At 51.1% G+C, this 20861-nt stretch overlaps 2 protein-coding genes across 2 annotated transcripts; both read left to right on the top strand.

Moving 5' to 3' along the window:
- The first annotated feature begins 3727 nt into the window (after positions 1-3727).
- Positions 3728-10710, top strand: MECR (mitochondrial trans-2-enoyl-CoA reductase). The gene is made up of 10 exons (XM_038161126.1): positions 3728-4013; positions 5294-5391; positions 5559-5690; positions 7129-7272; positions 7356-7458; positions 7669-7771; positions 8185-8258; positions 8663-8723; positions 9196-9268; positions 9924-10710. Exons 2-10 carry the CDS (start codon positions 5346-5348, stop codon positions 10085-10087), a joined length of 900 nt encoding a protein of 299 aa, XP_038017054.1. The 5' UTR covers positions 3728-4013; positions 5294-5345; the 3' UTR covers positions 10088-10710.
- Positions 10711-11719: 1009 nt separating this feature from the next.
- Positions 11720-20763, top strand: SRSF4 (serine and arginine rich splicing factor 4). The gene is made up of 6 exons (XM_038160692.1): positions 11720-11912; positions 15211-15353; positions 16212-16324; positions 18027-18241; positions 19073-19156; positions 19324-20763. The coding sequence occupies exons 1-6, from the start codon at positions 11806-11808 to the stop codon at positions 20093-20095; spliced, it is 1434 nt and encodes a 477-aa protein (XP_038016620.1). The 5' UTR covers positions 11720-11805; the 3' UTR covers positions 20096-20763.
- Positions 20764-20861: the final 98 nt, after the last annotated feature.

Below are 20861 nucleotides of genomic sequence, written 5' to 3'. Positions count from 1 at the left end.
GATGGGAAAAGCGAGGAGCAAGCAAGGACAATGTCCCAGCACAGCTGGATCCTCTCAGCATCTCCCTCTCCTTCCTTATTTATGGCTGGAGCTGAATCCTCCGTGTTCATCTCCTTGGCAGAGGATCAGAACTCATCAATTCTCCATTTGCCACCGAACATCATGTTTCTTCCTAGACATTTTTTCTTAATTATCTGACAATAAAACAACTTAAAGGGGGATTAATAAAAAAATCAGAGAGGCAAGAAACAGCCATCAGTGTGCTTAAAAAACCAAAACCTCTGTGGACATCCCATCCCACTGCCCTCATCCCCACGTGGAGCTGGGAGCCATCAGGCACACGTTTTGAGATGAAGAATTCAATAGTTTATGGGATTGTCCAGCTCCATCAGAGATGTTAAATGAGGGATTCAGGGATAAACCAAGGATTATGTAAAGCAGATCTTTAAGGATAGTGTGTTTTCCATTCAAAGATTCAGGCATGTCTAATAAAAAGTGATTGATGTCAGAGCAATGGGGCCCTGCCAGTGGTGCTGGGTTTGGGGGAATGAGGCTCCAAATGGGAAAATAACCAGCTGAGCTGAGCTGTTCTTCAGCATTACAAAATGCAGGAGGTGAGGAGGGACTGGCCCCAGGAGCCTGCAATGGACACAGGAGCAGGATGGTGGCTGCAGTGATTAGGAAGAGGGAGAAGGGTCTGGGGATACAGGAGTTAAGTGCTCGAGGGCTGGAGCAGCCCCTCCGCCGCCTTCCCCCACGGGGGATTCTGAGCATCCCCTTCTCTGCCTGGACAAGGAAGATATTTTGCAGCTTGTTTCACGAGCCTTGTCCTTTTGGTGCATCCCAGCCCTGACATCCCAGCCCAGCCTCCTGACCTGATGTCCAGGGGATTCAGCAGGGCTTGGACCACATCCAGCTGCCCTGGAACCACCACGGAGATGCAACATCAAAATCCCCCCTCAGAAACCCTTCCCAGAAATCTCTCCAGCCTCAGCTTTCTTATTTTTTCCTAAACAAAGCAGACACACCTTCCATTTTTCCACCAAAAAAGGGAAAAAGGCAATAAATTATTATTCCCTTTAATTAAAAGGGGTGTCAGTCTTGTAAGCAGTTAATTAATAATTCTATATTAACTTAATTAAGCACTGGGAGAGCTGGAGGCAGCACAGTCCACACGAGGCTCCTGGGGTCACGCTGAACCTGCTGGACTCAGCTCCTGCTAAACCAGGAGATAAAATCTCTGTCCTCAACGGGATTTAGGGATGAAATCCCAGCAAATGCCACCCTGGTGTCACAAAGGTGCTTGTTCCCACCCTGCATCCCCTCACGCCTGCAGGAACAAATCCAACTTATCGTCAGCACTTTTGCTTTCCAGCCGTGCCCAAGTGTGAACAACTCCAATTAATCGATGGCTGTATAAATCATGATATGATGATAAATCAGAGCTCATTAACAATAAGAGGGGTTAAAGCAGAGGGGAGCAGAGGACAGCACACATTCCCCCTGCCAGGTGCTGGGGAATCATCTCCTCTTCCTCCTCTGCCCACTCACTCCTAAACCCTCAACTGCAAAGTGGATTTTCATGCAACACTCCTATAAAAAAAGTGCAATTCCAGGATATGAAGTAGTCATTAATCACCCGGAAATTGTGCTTGTTACAGGAGAAACATTAACAAAATAATCATAAATCGTCTGCCAGCTCTGATTTGCGGGTGCACACATTTGCAAGAGGATGGAGAGGCCTCTCATTTGGCTTCTGTAATTAGTGATTAACCCTTTGCCATGCGGGGCAGATGAATGCAGACACGTCCAGCATTCTCCACCATGGATTGCTCGAGCATCCCCCCCAAACACAAAATATCTGAGGCATTCCTGGTGTCCTTGGAAAGCTGTAGGTTTTGATGTTATTAAAATCCCATTGTTTTACTGCTGTGATTAGATTAAAATGATTAAATTATTGAAATGTCCAGCCATGCTGGAGGCAGCTGGGGAGGCCCCTTCCTGCCTGGAGGTGGAGGTGCTGCCAGGACCTGGATGTGCCCAAACCAACCAGGTGGGAAAAGGCTGTTTTGTCCTCTGGCTCTGCTGTCCTTGCAGTGCCATCACATGGGAGACTTTTACATCCACCTACAAGTGACCTCAAGGCTCCTTATAAAGTGAAGAAGTCGGTGAGAAAAGTTCTTTTTTTCTCTCTCCCCTGTGCTGTCACAGAGGCTCTGGTGGGAACACCCGTGAGCCCTCCAAGGCCCCTCCAAAAGTAAATCGTACCCTGGAAAAGGCAGAAAACCTCTCACCAGCACTTTGGAAGAGAGTTTTCTCCAAACCTGAACTTTTCCTTCATCTTGAATCTGAATTCACACCCCAAAAAATATGTTGTTTTCCTTTTTTGTTAAAAAAAATTATGTGAACTATCAAGCAGCTTGACTAAATCTTCTATTTAGGATCGTGACAGCCTTAGGGCTGGGTCACCTGAGACAGAAAAGATCCTGCCCTGAGCACCTGGCCTTGTTTTAGTACCCACCAGTGTCTGTCTGTGCTGGATCACCGGAATGGGGACAGTCTTGGGACAACCTGTGAGGATCCAGGAGGAATCTGTGGGGCTGAACCAAGCAACTCCTCCTTTAGATATCAATCCTTTGCAAAGCAATTCTCTGTGACAGGTCTATCGGGAAGGCAGGAGGCTCTGCTTCTCTTTTCTCTCTCTGATCTAGTCAGTTTTAACTGGAAGACTAAATGAGACCTTTCCTTCAAGATAATTATACAAAACATTGAATTAAATTACTATCGGGAATTTTTTTCTCACCACTTGTGTCAGCCATCAGTTGTTTTAAACAATCATCTGGTGAACACTTCCCTGCAGCTCTCCCTGCTGGGAGCGTGTCTATCCCAGACAGGCCAACTGCAAGGCACCGGGTAATAAAGCAGAGAAAAGGGACTTTTCTCCCCCAAAATCACAGAGCCATGGAATGGTTTGGGTGGGAAGAGATCTTAAAGCTCATCCCATTCCACCCCTGCCGCGGCAGGGACACCTTCCACTGTCCCAGGCTGCTCCAAGCCCCGTCCAGCCTGGCTTGGGCACTGCCAGCGATCCAGGGGTGTCTCACGACGACGATCCCGGAGGTATTTTCCAATCTAAATGATTCCATGATCCAGTGACCGCGGGGACCGAGATGCTCCTGTGCCCATCACCGACGCCCGTCGCACAGGGAGCCTGGCTGCGCATACGCGGACCCAGTTACCAACTCTGGAGCGTTACACAGTTACTAACTTTAACTTTGGAGCGTTTCGGGGACGAACCGGCGGGCAGCGGGCCCGGGCAGGGCGCGGGGCGGCCCCGGCGAGGCCCCGCCCGCGCGGGGCACGAGCGGCAGGGCCGCCTTAAGGCCCGGGGGCGGGGCCGGCCGGGGGCGGGGCCAAGCCGAGCGTCACCGAGGCAGCGCCGGGCTCAGCCGGCGAGCGGAGTCGAGAAGTGCCGAGCCGAGCCGAGCGGCGGCGAGTCGAGCCGAGCGGCGGCGAATGCAGCGAGCGGCAGCGCGGGTGCTGCGCGGGGCGGGGACCCCCCAAGCGCTGACGACCCTGGCTCGGAGCCCCCAAGCGCTGACCTCCCTGGCTCGGACCCCCCAAGCGCTGACGACCCTGGCTCGGACCCCCCAAGCGCTGACCCTGGCTCGGACCCGCCAGGCGCTGACCCTGGCTCGGAGCCCCCAAGCGCTGACCCTGGCTCGGAGCCCCCAAGCGCTGACCCTGGCTCGGACCCGCCAGGCGCTGACCCTGGCTCGGACCCCCCAAGCGCTGACCCTGGCTCGGACCCCCCAAGCGCTGACCTCCCTGGCTCGGAGCCCCCAAGCGCTGACCCTGGCTCGGACCCTCCAAGCGCTGACCCTGGCTCGGAGCCCCCAAGCGCTGACCTCCCTGGCTCGGACCCCCGCGGTGCGGGCACGATCGGCCAGGGCGGGGACCCCTCCGCTCGGGCTGCTCTATGAGCGGCACGGGGAGGCCGCAGCCGTCGTGGAGTAAGGGGGGATCACGGGGGTGCATTGCGGGGGGCTGCAGGAGTGGGGTGGGTGGGAATGTGGGGGGGCATTGCAGGGAGGGGGTGCAGGCGTAGGGCCAAGGCTGGGAGCGGGGCGGGCACAGCTGGGCGGAGATCTGGAGTGGGGCTGCAGGGATGCAGAGAGGAGTAAGGGTGCCGGCGAGGTTTTGGGGTGCTGCAGGGCTGCTTTGAGGGTGCAGTGCAGGAGGATCAGGACTTGCCCACCCCAGGTGTAGAGGGTGGGGATGGGTTGCAGCTCCCTGTAGGACCTCCGAACACGCAGGGGGACTGGAGGACCCTGGGATGCCACAGTGTTTTCCTGGTGCCATGGTCTCACAGGTGGATGCTGGGGGTGATGCCTCCATATCCCCCACCCTCCTGCTGCTGCTCTGTCGATTTGCCTTAAATCTCGTGTTTTTCTCAAAAAGCCCATTCTTGCTTAATTTGGAGTATGACAGGGAGGTCCGAGCCTCAGCATTGCTCTGCCCCAACTTCACCCTGGGTTGCATCGCATTGATGGCTCTTCCCTTTGAGATCCCAATTTAGGGACCAAAGCGGCATCCCAAGCATTTTTTGGGACAACCGCTGATGCTCAGCATCAAATATCCTGGAAAGGAAAAAGTTGTACTTTAGTGGAGTTTAGGCTTTTTTTTTTTTTCAAGGGAGGAGACTTTGAGCTCTTGCTGCCCCTCTTGAACCAGCTCAGTTCATGCTGATACATTATCCAGGTGCATCCAGACACCAACCCCTTGTTTTTTTAGAGAAGGACTGTTGCTTTTCCAAATGATCATTTAGTTGTGCAATGGTGCTTGTCACCACTGCTACTTCCTGAGATTTGCTGTTACCACCCCATTGCTTGTGCAAGACTGGTCTTGCTTTGTGCTTTGTGACTTCTCCTTTTTCACAGATTTCCAGAAATACCCCAGGTTCCCGTAATGCTTGAGCGGGGCAGGATGAGCCGTAAAATCCCCAGCCAAAACCGCAGCTTTTTTACACAACTGCTGAGTTTGTTAAGTTTAGTGAGCATCACTGGGCTTGGTGACATGGGATTGTTTGGGCAGTTGGCTTTTAGCAGCCTCCTCCAAAAATCTGTCCTCCTGTTTAACAGAAATCTGATTGTTTTGATGGGATGGGGCATAGGGTGCTGTTAATTCAGGTGAGGTGCGTAGGTGATAGAGGCACCCTCCAGCTTCAGCCACAGCACAAAAGACATCAGCAAACTGGTGTTAATGCCCTTTTCCTTTGTGTCTCCTTGCTCAGACTGAAGGATCTGGAAGTGCCAAAGCTGGGGGACTGTGATGTCCACGTCAAGATGTTGGCAGCCCCCATCAATCCCGCTGACATCAACATGATCCAAGGTAGTGTGTTGGATTAATACTTTGCACATTAGTTCTTGCAGGATGCTCCGAGTTGGAAGGGACCCACGAGGATCTTCAAACCCAACTCCTGTCTCGGAGAGTTCAGAGATGGCGCGGGGATTTTGGGGTATGAGGGGGTCTCCAGCTCACCTCCAGCTTCCCTACAGGGACCTACCCCCTCTTATCACCGCTGCCGGCCGTGGGGGGGAACGAAGGTGTTGGGGAGGTGCTGGAGGTTGGGCGCCGTGTGACGGCTCTGAAACCAGGGGACCGGGTCATCCCCGCGGACGCCGGACTCGGTGAGTTCATCCTCAGCACTGCTGGATCCTTGCTCACCCCCCCTCCCCTTACAAAGCATCTTCCCAGGGGATTTTGTGGGTGCTGGAGCCCATGGGGGGTGCCCAGGCTTGCTCAGAGAGCAAACCCGTGGTCAGCTCCTGTGTGAGCTGCTGTGGGGATTTTGGGGGTTCCCGAGCAAAAGCACAGCTCTCCAAAGCACCATCTTTGCAGGGTGTGGGTAGAACCATGAGCCCCTGCACTTACAGCAATTACACCTGATGGGATGGGACTCAAAATGGGGAACAAAACTCCATTAGGGAATGCTGGGTGAGGGAAGCAGGAGTTGGAACTCATTTAATGCCATGTGAGACCAATCATAATGAGACAGTTGGGGTCATTGATGGGTTATTTCTTACCTGTTTATGTCTTGGTTTGTTTTCACCACCTGCTTTTCTTTTAAATTGATTAATTTATTTTTATTTTATTTTTAATGTATTTTTTAAAAGCAAGCTCAGTTCCTGCTGCCCAGCCCCAGCAAGTGATGCTGCTCATCCTCCACAGACACAGGAAGGTTCTCAAGAAGGATGGGGCTCCCCAGGGAAGGGGCTTCTGTGCCCAGGACTTACCCTAGAACACCTGAAATAGGAGCAGTGGCAATGCCATTCCTTATGCCAAACTGAAATTTAGCAATTTTCTTTTTTTCTGTAGCATAGACCCTTTATGGGATGTCTGTGCTATTATAAAGCATTGCAGTAATCTGTGTTTCTCTGGAAACAACCACGTTTTGTACCATCAGCTTAGAGCTTCCCTAAAGACCTGGGATAAAACATTTCACACAGGCAAGGTCACGGTGGCCTCTCACTGTAGTTTTCTCTTTAATAATGCTCTGCTGGGAAAGTGTGGGAATTTATTTCCCAACAAATGTCTCCCATGCTTCTCCAAAATGCCAATGACCTGATATTTCCTAGTTGTGGTTTAGTGTCACAGCTTGTTCTTTGCCTATTTCCTCTTAAAAGACTTTTTGCTAAATGAGAAAACGATAGAGTTAAGAGCCAAATGGAGTACTTTTAAGCATAAAACCACTGTAAATAGATGATAGAGGGTTAAAATGGATACAAGCGTAGAGGGCGTAAAGCTGACTAAATTGGCTTGGGATATATGGGTTCATCCATAGGATGGAGAGTATTTCCATTATCTCTGCACACATACCCAGGGAGCCCCAGTCCCATTATCCCTCTGGGAAATGATTAGGCTTTGCTGGGTGATAAATCTTGGCAGTCAGCGAGGAATCCATTCCTTGCCTCTTGGAGCATTTTGACTCTACCCATATGGGAAGCCATTCCACAGTTCTCTCTCCAGGGTGTAGCTGGTTCCCATCACATGATGCTGCCAGCCCCAAGGCTACAATGTGAGCTGATGGTTTTCCTTTGCTTTCCCCCCTGCTGTGGCCGTTCCCAGGGACCTGGCGGACGTGGGGAGTGTTCCCTGAGGAGATGCTGCTGAAGGTGCCCAGTGACATCCCGGTGCTCTGTGCTGCCACTCTGAGCGTCAACCCCTGCACGGCATTCCGTCTGCTGGCTGACTTTGAGAGCCTGGTGTCTGGTATGGCCCCGCCATGAGGGAGCAATTCCACACGGATTTCCCGGCTGCCTCTGCAGTGGGAATCTGGGTCTGTTCACATCCAGGTGACTCCGTCATCCAGAACGCCGCCAACAGCGGGGTGGGCCAGGCCGTCATCCAGATCGCCAGGGCCTCTGGCATCAAGACCATCAATGTGGTGAGGGACAGGTGGGTCCTCTGGGGAGGAGCAAGTTTGAGAGCTGGATCTGCTCATCCTGCCCATCCAGCCCAGAATTTTCTCCTGTTTCCTCCTCTAAGTTGTTCTCCAGCCTCTTCCCTGTTGTCCCCTTGCAATGCCAGAGCAGAAAGAAGGAGAAGGGGGAACTCTGCTTCCTGGCTCACCTAGTCCTCATTTTTGTCTCCTTTTTCCCTTCGCAGACCTGATCTCCCGAAACTGGTGGAGAGGCTGATGGCCCTGGGCGCTGATCATGTCATCACAGAGGAGATGCTGAGAAAGCCAGAGATGAAAGATATATTTAAGGTACCTCAATGCTGATCCCACTGAGAGATGATCCATGGCTGTTGTTGCTGTTAAGCGCTGTGGAGAAATACAGGGATAGTGGGAAGGACAAATTTCTCTCTAGATCAGGATTTAACCCTAGTAGTGGAGGGATTTTGCTGCTGCCACAAGGGAAGGATCACAGATTTTGGTTCCAGTCAAATTGGGCTTGAAGCAGCCTGTTCTAGCTGAAGGTGTCTTCTGCACATGGCAAGGGATTGGAATGAGTCCCTTCCAACCCCAGCTGTTCCTTGATTCTAAAGGATTTTAGCTCTACTACTCTCAGCAGCCCTCAGGTAAATGTTGAGGTTAATGCAGATTCTTTATCAAGAACCATGGTCCCATCTCCTAAAGAAGCCATAAAATTTGGGAACCTTTGTCATAAACCCTTACAGAGCATCCCGAGGCCCCGGCTCGCCCTGAACTGCGTTGGAGGCAAAAGCACCACGGAGATGCTGCGGCATCTGCAGTAAGTTTGGCTGGGTGGTGGCTTGTGCACAAGCTTGGGGACAGAAACTGGCAATAGAGGGTCCTGCTCTGGAGTCTGTTGAACTTTTGGAGAGGGAAGATGAATGGAAAAGTGGTTTTGGGTAATGACAAGTGATTTGAAGTCTCACGCTGCTGGGGGTAGTTGGGGTCCAGTTGTGAAGGTCTCCCAGGTCCTGGCCAGGTGTAATTGGTCTGCTGAGCTGCAAATTCAGCTAGTGGTGCATGGAAGCAAGAGGAGAGCGTGGAAAGTGGGATCTAAGGGGAAACTGGGGAGCCCTGGGTGCAAGGGCAGCCCCAGGGGGTTTGGGGACGGCAGAGGAAGAGGTGGCAACTCAGAGCTACACTTTTGGGACCACCTAACCCAATACCCCTTTCCTACTCCAGGCCCAAGGGGACCATGGTCACCTATGGGGGGATGGCAAAGCAGCCTGTGATGGTGCCTGTGGTAAGTACTGGGGATGTCCCTCCTTAGTCTCCTGTGCTCCACTGCATGTCCCCATCCCCTCAGTACTGTGAGCACCTGGCTCTCCCCAGGTGAAGATTGAGACGCTCCGGCCTTTTTAATTTGCCTGGTGGGGTCCATCACAGGACAAGCTGCATTCCACTGCTGGGCTCTTGACTTTTTATATGGAGGGTTTGGGCTGCCGAAAAATTCCAGGGGGCAAAAAGGTCCTGCAGATGCTGAGCGTCAAACCTGCCCTGATTCCACACCTTAGAGTCACCTCTCCACATCCCTGGCTCACAAATGAGAGCTCTAACAAGGGGCCTTACTGCCACTTTCCACCATTGTCACACTGGGAGGGGACACACGCGTGTCACTGCCTGTGTGAGGGGACATGGGAGTCACTGGACGCACAAGAGGACATAGCAGTGTTGCTGGGTACCAGGAGGACACACAGGTATCACACATTCCACAGAGTGCTTTCATCTTCCGGGACGTGCGGCTCCGCGGGTTCTGGATGACGCAGTGGCGGAAGGACCATGCGCAGGGTGAGCCGGGGGCTGAGGGGCCTGAGCTGGGGGGGCTGAGGGGCCTGAGCTGGGGGGGACTGAGGGGCCTGAGCTGGCGGTGCTGAGGGTCTGTCCCCTGCTGGGCATGGGAGTAGGGACAAACCCCACCCAGCACCATCCTCACATCCACCTTGGGCAGTACAAGAGCCCGGCCGAGGGTACACCCAGGATGGACGGTGGGTCACGAGTTTTCACACTTCTATAAGTTTTGGTCCATTTCCATTTTGGGGTTAATTGTCCAATTGCAGTCCCATCCTCCCAGTTTGCTCTCCTCAGTTCGCTGCTGTTTGCACTTTTTGGGCCTGAAGCTGCAGCGGTGTCCTTGGTTCTGGGGCTGGAAAAGGATTGTTCTGTACGACTGAACTGTGAGGAGAACTTGCTGACACTTCATATGAAGTTCAGAGTTACACACTAATGCAGGAAAATACGAAAGCTAAAACTTAAGGCATCACCAGGGTGCTGGGACACTGGTGCTGGCCTCAGGCAGGGACCATGCCAAGGGCTCTCCCCTCATCCCCAATGCCTGAGCTGGGGCATGTCACACCCAAGGACCCCGTATGGCCTCAGGCAGGTGTTCCCAGGAGTGGTGGATGGCCCTGCATGGCACAGTGAGAGCTCCCTCCTTCCCATGCAGACCAGGAGAGCGTGGCTGTGATGATGGATGCCCTGTGCCAGCTCATCCGCAGGGGCCAGCTCACGGCGCCCGCCTGCACCGAGGTCCCGCTTCAGGACTACAGGGCAGCACTGGAGACCTCCATGAAGCCCTTCGCGTCCTCCAAGCAGATCCTTCTCCTCTGACCTGCAGCTCCTGGAGCCCCGTCCTGTTCCACATGTTTGTCCACAGACTTGAGGGGGGAAAAGACCCTCCAGATCCATTGAATTTTTTTCCCTTTGTTTTTCACATTTTGGGTGCCCGCTGAAAGCTTTAAAAGCCTCCACAGCTTTGTGTGGAAGTGCTGTAGGAGGGAGGCTGCATCTCTCTGTGGCTGGGGGGGAGTTTGGGATTCCAAACGATGGCTCGCTCAGGGTGTGAAAAGAGCAGCAGTTCCTCCTCAGATGTGCTTTTGGAGTTGGCAGGGCTGTAGTTGTCACCGATGGAATGTGGGATGGGCAGGGAAGCCCAAGTCATCTCCCTGCAGCCCTGCTGCCTCTGCGCCAGCTCTGAGTAGGAGGAGGAAGGGGCATGGACTGCCCCAAATGAGGAGGGGTGCTGTGGTTGGAGTGGCCCTAGGCGCTGCTGCAGCTCCTGGAGGAGCCCTGGGTCACACCTGGCTGGGTTTGGCCAAGGGCACTGCAAGGGCTGGAGCCAGACCCTCAGTGTCCCTGAAGGCCCTCTAGGCCGGGTGCGGGACAGTGACTGTGACACTGCAGAGCAATGTGAAAAGATTTATTATTGAGAAAAACCAGCAATGTGTTCTTGCTTCCTCCTGTGCTGCTCTTCTACTGCTGCTCTTCTGCTCTATGACCCCACCAGCTCCCTGTGGTCCCTGCTCCTCCCAGTCCAGCTGTGCCGAGGTCCGGCAGCGTTGGCCTTGCAGGTGGGGCAGTGGCCGTGGGCCGGAGTGTGGCTGGCCACCGGCCCTGGCCCCAGCGTGGCCATCCCAAACCACGGCCGGGAGGGCGAGGGCGGCTCACCCCCGGTCCCTGCGCAGCCCCTGGGTTTGGCTGCCCAGAGCGGAGCGTGGGCCGTGCAAGCGTGCGGGCAGGAGGGGGCGAGGGGCCGAGCAGCCGCGACCGCGGCAGGAGCGGCCTGCGGGCCCGGCGGGGCTGTGCCTGCGGGGCCGTTTGCGTGGGGAGGCCCGGCGCTGCCCCCCAGGAGCTGTGTCTGCCCGTGCCTCGGGCACGCCGCCGCTGCTGCTCCTACAACTGACATTTAGAGTTCAGCAAGATGGATGTTGTTGCTCACCAGAGGGAGTGAGGAAAAGCCAAATCTGGTCACGGATGTGGAATGCCATGGCGGGGACGCCTGGGCACCCCAAGTGTGAGGATGGGGGACCTCCATCCCTGCATGCCTTGGGGGTCCCATCTGGATCCATCATTTTGGGAGTGGGGCAGTCCTCAGGCCCCTGCCAAAGAGAGGACCCCATAAGCACCTCGGCACGGTCATTAGCGCCCTGCACGTGGGAAAGGGGGCATCGATCCATGCTCTCCATGAGGAACGGGATCCCCATGGGAAGGCAGACCCCAATACACCCGGTGTACGGGGAGAGGGGGACCCCACAAGCCCCCTGGCCCGTGGGAAGGGGGATTCCTCACTGCCCTGCACATCAGACACGCGGGAGCGCCCCGCACGTGGGGAAGGGGGATCGAGCCATCCTCTCCATGGGGAACGGGACCCCCGCCTCCGGGGCGGTGGGGCCCGCCCGGCGCCATGGCCTCTTTAAGAGCCGGTCCGCACGAGGGGCGTGGCCCGCGGTGACGTTGCCTAGGGTCGCTGCTCGCGCGCCGCCGTGACGTCAGGCGGCCGCGCGGCCCCCGGGCCCCTCACGCCCCGCGGGCTCAGCCCCGGCCCCGCGATGCCGCGGGTCTACATCGGCCGCCTCAGCTACCAGGCCCGGGAGCGCGACGTGGAGCGCTTCTTCAAGGGCTACGGCAAGATCCTCGAGGTGGATCTCAAGAACGGGTGAGCGCGGGCCCGGCTGCCGCGAGGGAAGGGCCCGGGCGCCTGAGGCTCTTGGAGGGGCCGAGGGGGAAGAGGCCGCCGGGGCGCTCTGGGCAGTGGTGGGGGCAGGACGGCCGGGTCGCCACCTTTGGGTGGGGTGAGAGGGGCAGGAAGCTTGGGCTCGCCTTTGGTGGGGGACGTGAAGCCTGGTCCCCTCTGGGGCGGCATGTTGGGTTCTCTTTTTTGAGGGGTGGGCAGGATGCTTGAACTTCCCCTGGAGGAGGGACAGGGCGGCTGGGTCCGCCCTTCCTGCGGGGGAGAGGATGGCTGGGCTTTTATTGGGAGAGCGCAGTCTGTTTGGTTCCTTTTTGTGGGAAGGACGGAACGTTTGGGTTTCTCCTTTTTTCTTTTTTTTTTTTTTTTTTGTGGGGAAGGGTTCAGGACGTCTGGGTCCCTACTGGAGGGGGACAGGATGCGTTGGTTCCCCCTTTTTTGGGCGGAGGCCCGGGTTCCCCACTCTGGGGAGGGTGACAGGTTGCCTGGGATCTCCCCTTGGGGAAGCAGGATGCTCGGGTTCCCTTTTGGGGTGGGGAGCAGGATGTCTGGGTTCCCTTTCTTGTCAAGGGGGGACATGACCTCTGGGCCTTTTTTGGGGGTGCAGGATGGCTGGGGCTCTGTTGGGGGGATGCGGATGCCTGGACTCTCCTTTGGGTGGGGGGTGAGGGAGGCTGGACAGTTGAGTTCCCCTTTTTTTCGAGTGGGTGCAGGACACCTGGGCTCCCCCTCTGGGGAGGGCTCAGATGGGTGGGCTTCTCCTTTTTGGAAGGCAGGACGCCTGGGTTTCTTCGACAACTGAGGGGTAGGACAGCTGAGTCCCATTTCACTTCTCAGGACTAGCTCATCTGTCTTCTGCCCTGCCTTCTGCAGAGAGGGGGTGTCACCCTGCGGGCCCCCCCAGGCCCCTCTGCACCCCAGGGCAAGCACTCAAGGGTGAGCCAGGCTGCACTCCAGGATAACACCTCCCCAGAAAGAACCCCATTGTGTTGGGTATGGGGGCAGAGCTGCTCCCAGAGCCCCCAGGCTGTCTGGGATGTGTTCTGCCCCCCACAAACACCCCAATCCTGCCATACCTGTCTGTTCTTACCTGTACTGTTCCAGCAGCTGAGCCCTCACTGCATCTCCAAGGGTTGGATCCTGCTCCACCAGGGCTTGGCCAAGACATTCAAGTGTGGATTTTTGAAGAAAAAGCAAATAACCATTTTTGGTGGGGTTTTCCCCAACACCCAAAGCCTCATGAGTGCCTTTTCTTTTTCCAAGAAGCTCAGCTTGAAGCCTTCCTTAGAAAGGCTGAATGGAATATGGATTTATCATTCTATCGCCAGGAGAGGCAGTTATTAATTACAGTGGAGAAGAGGAATTTCTTTTACAAATTACTCCTTGATTATTAAAGTGAAAAAGGCTCATTAAGTTTTAATGCTGCTTGTGCTGGCAGATGGACATTTAACAGGTTTATAAGATGAATAAAATCCATTATTAAAACAAACAAGTTTTCATGTGTCAGTGTTTTAACCCACACAGCCTCAGGTGTTGCTAAAGATTAGCTGAAATACCTGAGGCTGCTGTTTTCCAGTCCTGCTGTGTATCCTTGGAAATGTTGGGGGGATGGAGGGGGGGGGCAGTTTTCCTGTTGCTGAGTAAGCCCCAAATTCAGTATTTCTGCTTCATACATGTTGGAGGCGGGGGAAAGGGAAGCCAACTAAACTTTCTTAACAGATTTGGAACTGTTGCTGTGTGGCTGATGTGGTAGAGAGACTTGTCTTTCTGCTTTTAAGTCAATTTATTTGGTTTTTTTAGTTTTATATTCTGAAGTCTTTTGACAGTTTTGAAACTAAATTCTTTGTCAAAAATGGAACTTGAGCAATCAGGTTTCGTGTCTGTGCTTGGGAAGCCCTGGGCTGAGCTGTGCTCTCCTGAGCCTTCCTCCATGGCTTATTTCTGGTACTGCTTAGGAAACAATTCAGACTTCCTGCATGGTGTTTGACTGGTAAGATTCTTGCAGTTGTTTCTGGAAATCTGGGGGTTCTCCTTGGTGGATCCTCCACTGGGTGTTTCAGCAGCTAAACTGGAATGCTGGAGCAAGACAATGGAGTGCAAAGTGATACCACAGAGCTCTAAAAGCTTAGCTGGGGCCCACTACTTGTAATTTGAGCTTGAAATTCAGTGGCTTAAAGCAATTATTACCTGAGGGAAGGATGGGGAAATGAAAATGTGGGTCATACAGGATTCTCCATTTCAAATTGCAGTTTTTAATGGTGTGCTCTTAGTTTGCACACTCTTTCCTGCTCAGAGCTGCACTGACAGTCACAGCTCTGTATGTGTAGTGAATGTATGACGTGACCAGAAAATTGAACTTTTCAGCCTGCTTTTTATCTTCTATGAACACACTAAAAACTGCTTGTGATACCTCTAAGAAAAAAAACCAAACCAGTTCTACTCCTGGTACTTACCTGCCTGCATTAATCTGGGCAGCTCTGAAGAATTCAAGGCTTCATCCTAATACAACACCTGCAGGACAGAGGGATGTGACTTCTGCAGGGGATTGAGGAACACAGGTCAAAGCTTCAAACTTCCATCTACCGCCCTTCAAAAATCAGTGTTTGCTTTCCAAAGAGAAGTGGTTTGGGTGGGAGGGGACCTTAAAGCCCATCCCCCTCCACCCCCTGCCATGGGCAGGTACCCCTTCCGCTGTCCCAGAGTGCTCCAAGCCCCATCCAGGCTTGCCTTGGACACTTCCAGGGATGATGAAGGCCATCTCGAAGATCATGGTCGGACTCTCTGATCTTGGAGGGCTTTTCCAATCTGAACAGTTCTGTGATTCTCTGTTTATTTGGTGTGTGGGGTAGTGCTCATTTTTAGTGGGGGCTGAGGGGGTTTAACTTCTGCCTGAAAAGATAGATAACACCCTTGATTTCATCAAAGAGTATGCCATAATAGTAATCTCTTGCTAACGTAAATTAATTCAGACATTACACTCTCGCATGATTTATCATTTTGTTGACGAAGAATGACTTTAGGTTCAATTCAACAAATCAGCAGATGTGTTTTCATGCCTTCCTATTTCTCTCCCTGGTTTTGGAAGGGTTTTCATTTTTTCAGGTTTTTTTCAAGGCTCAAAGCCTTGAACCCTCAGGTATGCTCAGGAGGCTCATCTGCAGGACAGCATACACGGGGCCCTGCAGGAACCCATGAGTTGCTTTTGAGCACAGATATCTCAGGTTCCGTTCCTTTCCAGTGATCCCTTTTCCCTCTCTGTCCCTAGGTATGGCTTTGTGGAGTTCGATGATCTGCGAGACGCCGACGATGCTGTTTATGAGCTGAATGGGAAAGATCTGTGTGGGGAGAGAGTGATCGTGGAGCACGCCCGGGGCCCACGCCGGGACAGCAGTTACGGTTCTGGACGCAGTAAGCACTTGTGCATTTGTATCCATGGCTTATTTTAAATAAAACATTGGTTTACTCTTTTATAAAAGTAATATAAAAGGAAAGCAATGCAAAGTTGTGACTAGCATTCTGTAACTGTAAATGTAATTGTGATCTGAATATTTATTAATTTGTTGTATTAAACTCTTTTAATTGATACATTAATAAACACAGTTTCTTGTTCTGTTTTTATTATTATCATTTCATTTAACTATTTGAATGGTTTATTTGCAATGTGATGTTTAACATAAATTTAACAAAGACCTCAATGTTTTAATTGAAAGAGTCCTTTGAGGCTGACTGCCTGTTCCATTTGCTGACCTTGGGGTACCTTTCCATGAGTGGCTCTTTGACCTTTGTGGCCCTTGGCTGTCCAAAAAAAAAGAAGCCATGTGACGACCTCGAGCTTTTCCCATTAGACCTGGGTGATGAGGATCCCAAGGGGTAGAGACAGATGAGATTAATCTGAATTAGGTGCCTGAAAAGCTTTATTCATGTCAGATATTCAGAAAGCTTTTAAGCAATGTAAGTAACATTAGTCAACTGGCTTTATTCAGTTTCTTCTTTCAAACTGTTTTAAAAATAATATTAAATATAATTGCATGTTAATTCTAGCGTAATTGTAGTTCTGTGCCTTGTTTAATTACGAGCTTGTAGTAAAACTGTTTTAATGCTTTGGGTCTTTGTAAGGTGTTACATAAAGGGGGGTGGATTTAGCCCTGAGGGGGCAATCTGTGATGTCTTTGGGAACACCCAGGGCAGAGCAGTTGTCGTTAGGGTGGAGAGCGAGGCTCCATTTCCCTGGCTGAAGCTCTGCTGTCTGCTTGTCACCTCCTAAAGGTGGATATGGTTATAGAAGAAGCGGAAGAGATAAGTACGGTCCCCCAACCCGTACAGAATACAGATTGATTGTGGAAAATTTGTCAAGCCGCTGCAGTTGGCAGGATCTGAAGGTATGGGGCCCCTTTCCTTACCCTCTCTCTGTTACAGAGCACAAAGGGTAAAAGACATCTTCAGCAAGGCAAAGCGATGTGCAGCTCTGCTTTGCTCCAACTGAGCGACTCCATGGGGAGTAGATTTTGGAAGTAACGCACACCTTCATACAGGAGTATGTTTGCGTATATGAAACCATTCATGAGAGGTTGGGAGTTGCACCTGCAGAACTGGTGGCACTGGACAGTGGGAGAATAATTTTATCCTTAGCACCAGCTAACATCACATACAGGTGTGTTTTATTTTCTCTTAAGCCCTGTCAAAACAGACTCAAATCACACCAGGAGTAGGACTCACTAGAGATTAGGGAGTTTGCCCTTGTCAGTTTGGATTTAACCCATCAACTTGTAAGGTGCTACAGCTGTTTGAAACAACAGCATTGTTACTGCAAAGTGTCTGTTAGGAATTTCCACATCATCTAAAGCTGTTTTAAGGAGAGTTTCAGGGAAAGAATGCTTCCAGAATGAGTAATCATGAAAAATCTTAGCCAAAAACTTAGTTTTGAAGTCCAAAGGAGTGGCGGGTGATTCTCAATAGTGGAGGTGTTGAGTGACACTGTGGAGCCCACAGTAGGTCTGAGTACTCTGGAGGTGGTGTGTTGGCTTGTGATTATCCACATCATGGATTCAGGGAGCAGCATTTCAATAGTGGGTGCAAAAAGATTAGTGCTTCCTTATCAAACTAAGCAGCAGTGGTTAAACCCACTTGTTCTTACTGGAACACTTTCTCTTATGGTTCTCTTTTAAGGGTGTGTAAAATTTGTTCTAAACAAACTTTGACGTAGTAGAAACTGGTCTGTAAGTGAATTTTACACTAGTTCAGGTATGTATGGAGATGCTTCCAGTGTCTTTGTTGTTAATGCTTCACACTATCAATAGCTTGTCTTTGCTTCTGGTATTAAAATCCTAAGTAGAGCATGGCATGATTAATCCTCCAGTGGATGCATTACTGCTTTTTTGGGAATAGCTTTCATTTCAGTATACTTAAAATGGGAGTAGCTGGGTTGAAAACAAACCAAACCAGATCTCTGTGCCCTGTTTCCGCTGCAGCCAATTTCCACAGGGGCTGAAAGATGCCCTGGCCTGGCAAAGGCCCTGTTCTGCCTTGCTCAAACCAGGGCAGAACAGACTCCTGATAAACAGAGGGATTTAGGAATTGAAACGGAGAAGCCAGGAAGCATGAAGTAGAAAAAGGAATTGAGCTTGGAGTTCTGTGGGGGCTTTTTCCAGCAGAATGAGCTATGTTGACAAGGTGGAGGATGAAGGGAAGTCTGCTTCTCCGTGGGCTTCTCACCTCTTCATATTCAACCTTTATCACCTTTCCTAATTATTTTTGAAAACATGATTTGGAGAGCAAGCATTTTACTTCTTTAATCGCTTCTGTAATTTGAAACTTAAGAGCCCAGAGCATATTTGATCTAAGACTTGAAGTGGGAGACTTAAGTTACAATTTGTCTCAAAGCTATCAACCTGGTTCTAATCACACCGACTCTGTGAAGTCATAGTGTGTTATTTGGCACTACAGATGCTGTTTGGGTCAAATGCTTGCTGACATCCCTGTGAATAGAAGATGCTCAGGGAGCATCGTGTCAGAAGTGAGCAGGGTCAGCTGGAAGCCTGGTTCTGGATTCAAGGCAATGGTGATTCTGTCCTCTTCCCCTAGGATTATATGCGTCAGGCAGGGGAAGTGACATATGCAGATGCACACAAAGGAAGGAAAAATGAAGGTGTGATTGAGTTCAAATCCTATTCTGATATGAAAAGAGCCCTTGAAAAGCTGGATGGGACAGAAGTAAATGGCAGAAAGATAAGATTAATGGAAGACAGACCTGGATCGAGACGGCGCCGCTCTTACTCCAGAAGCCGAAGCCATTCAAGGTATGTCTGTAACGTATCTCAGCCTGCAGTTAAGGAACATCAAGTGGATTGAGACTTTTGGGTTCCAAAACACTCTGGAAATGTTTAAAGTTCTCAACAGGTCTAGTTTTTTGAGCATGTATTAATATCCAGGGCAAATGAGGGCTGTGTTCTGAGATGTCTCCCTTGGTGGATGTGTGGACCTGCTCCCTGAACACCTGTCACTGTTCTTCCCTGATAACTCAGCCCTTGTTCCTTGTGGGAGCAGCTGCGTGGCCGGTGGAGCCATGCTCATGGAATGAAACAGAAGGTGCTTCTAGCACTTCAGCTCTGAACACTCTGTGCTGCTCCAAGCAACAGGACTAACAGTTCTTTCTCAGCTTAGAAACCTCCACCTGTTCCCTGTTTCTAAGAGATTTGTTGCTTTCCTTGACTGACCAAGAGCTGCTTCAGCAGCACCAAGCGTACTTCCCTTTCCATTCTGGGGTAGAACTTATTGCAAGAAAACTCAGGCAAGTCTTTACTGTTTCTAGAAGAACTTGCTTATGAAATCAAAATCTGAAGTCAAAGCTTTATGCCAGTCTCACCATATTCAAATTGTAATTTGATTGGGGAAGTCCTTATCCTTTAAATAAACTGGCATCTTTTCTTCCAGATTAGCACCTTGCTCACAGCCAGACATGGCAGCAGAAATGAAAGGTGGGGAGAGGGCACTCTGAGTTTATAACTGTGTTGTGTAACTCTGAACATTTGGCTGCTGAAAGGTGCTTTAGTCCTGTGGGGTTCTGCCCACGGGGGTCACAAGCTCCCTATGGACATGTGCTAACGTGAAGGGGATTCCTTGTGTTGCAGGTCTCGCTCTCGAAGCAGACACTCCCATAAGAGCAGGAGCCGCAGTGCCAGTAGCAGCCGCTCCAAGAGCAGATCCAGATCCAGGTATGTCTTTGTCTTGGGAGAACTGGGGGCTCCCACTTCAGTGAGAGGTATCACGTTAAATTTGCATCAGGAACACCTTGTTTTTCTTTTCCCTCCCATTCTCTGCACACTCTGCTCAAACGCTTGCCACACTAAAGCAGAGCTGTCTGTTGCTTTTGCACTTCCAGGTCTGTGTCCCGTTCCAGAAGCAAGAGCCGTAGTCGAAGCAAGAGCCGTAGCAGAGGCCAGAAAGAGAAAAGCAGGACTCCAAGTAAAGAGGATAAAAGTAGAAGCCGCAGTAGGAGTGCAGAGAAATCCCAAAACAAAAGCAAGGATAAATCTGAGGGCATTCTCCATAACAGCAATGAGAAAGCCAAGAGCAGGAGCCACAGCAAAGAAAAGAGCAGGAGCAGGAGTGGGAGTAAGGAGAGGGGAGAGGTGAAGGAGAGCATGAAGAGCAGAAGCAAGGAGAAGAGTAGAAGCAAAGACAGGGAGAAGAGCATTAGCAAGGGTAGAAGCAGGAGCAAAAGCAGGGATGAGAGTAGGAGCAGGAGCCACAGCAAGGATAAAAGGAAAAGTAGGAAAAGGAGCAGGGATGACAGCAGAAGTAGAAGCCGGAGCCACAGCAAGAGTGAGAAAAGCAAGAGGCGCAGCAAGCGAGACAGCAAAGGCAGCAGCAAGAAGAGAAGAAAGGGCAGCCACGAGCGGTCCAGGTCAGGCTCCAAAGAAAAGGAGCAGCTCAAATCCGAGTCGGACAAGAAAGAGGCAAAAGGCGAGGAGGAGGATGCAGTGTCCCGCTCCAGGTCTAGGTCCATTTCCAAGTTCAAACCAAATATCAAATCAGATTCTCGTTCCAGGTCTAAATCTGATTCAAAGCCAAGGTCCCGGTCCAAGTCCAGGTCTAGGTCTGCCTCTCGGTCACACTCCCAGTCGCGGTCAAGGTCCCACTCCAGATCCTAACCTTGCTGCAACACCACTTGGAATGGTTGGAAAAGTCTTTTGTACATGTTTAGTAGCTGTAACCAAGTGATTGAAGTAGAAACCCTGTCAATGCTGTGTATTTTTAACAACCTTGATGGTCTGTCTGTCATTAACTGCAGCGCTCTCTCCCTGCAGCACTCTCTGGTGTGAGGCTGCTCTGCTCATTTTGTATCCAATAGAAAGGTTCTCTTTACATGCAGCTCTTCCTTGAACCCCCAAATTGCCCTGTTTTCCAAGGAGAGCCTTGCAGGGAATGAGCCCAGGGAATGAGCACTGTGCCCTGGTGGGTTTGTGGGATTGCAGTGATGACTGATAGGTAGGTATGATGGATTCAATAGACTTTGCCCTCGATTGATGCCCTTTGATGTCTGCCATTTAGTGGAAATGCTAAGTCTTAAGTTTCATACTACTTTTTTTCCATATTTTTTGGACTTACAAAGTCGTGAATAGCACAGTCAAAAGGAAAAAAAAAAAATAGAAGTACTTGCAGTAATCTATAGGGAAAAGAACTATAGTTCCATATTCTGGTATTGTGACAATATCCTTGTTTTATATTAAATTTTTTATTTTATTTTTCCCTGTCTTGCAAAGTACAGTGATCCCCGTTTCCATGAAATTTGAATAAAGACTATTTTTGCTTGATGACACTTGGTTATGTGGTGCTGTGTTGTGATTGTCAGCATTTTCTATTGATCAAGGTAAGCCTGAATTTATAGAGAGTCACTCACAGAAAAAAGGTTCCTAA

This window comes from Motacilla alba, chromosome 23 (assembly GCF_015832195.1).
Source record: "Motacilla alba alba isolate MOTALB_02 chromosome 23, Motacilla_alba_V1.0_pri, whole genome shotgun sequence".
Classification (NCBI taxonomy): domain Eukaryota; kingdom Metazoa; phylum Chordata; class Aves; order Passeriformes; family Motacillidae; genus Motacilla; species Motacilla alba.
The sequence above is the reverse complement of the archived record's forward strand: the minus strand, read 5'-3'. Positions and strand labels throughout refer to the sequence as shown.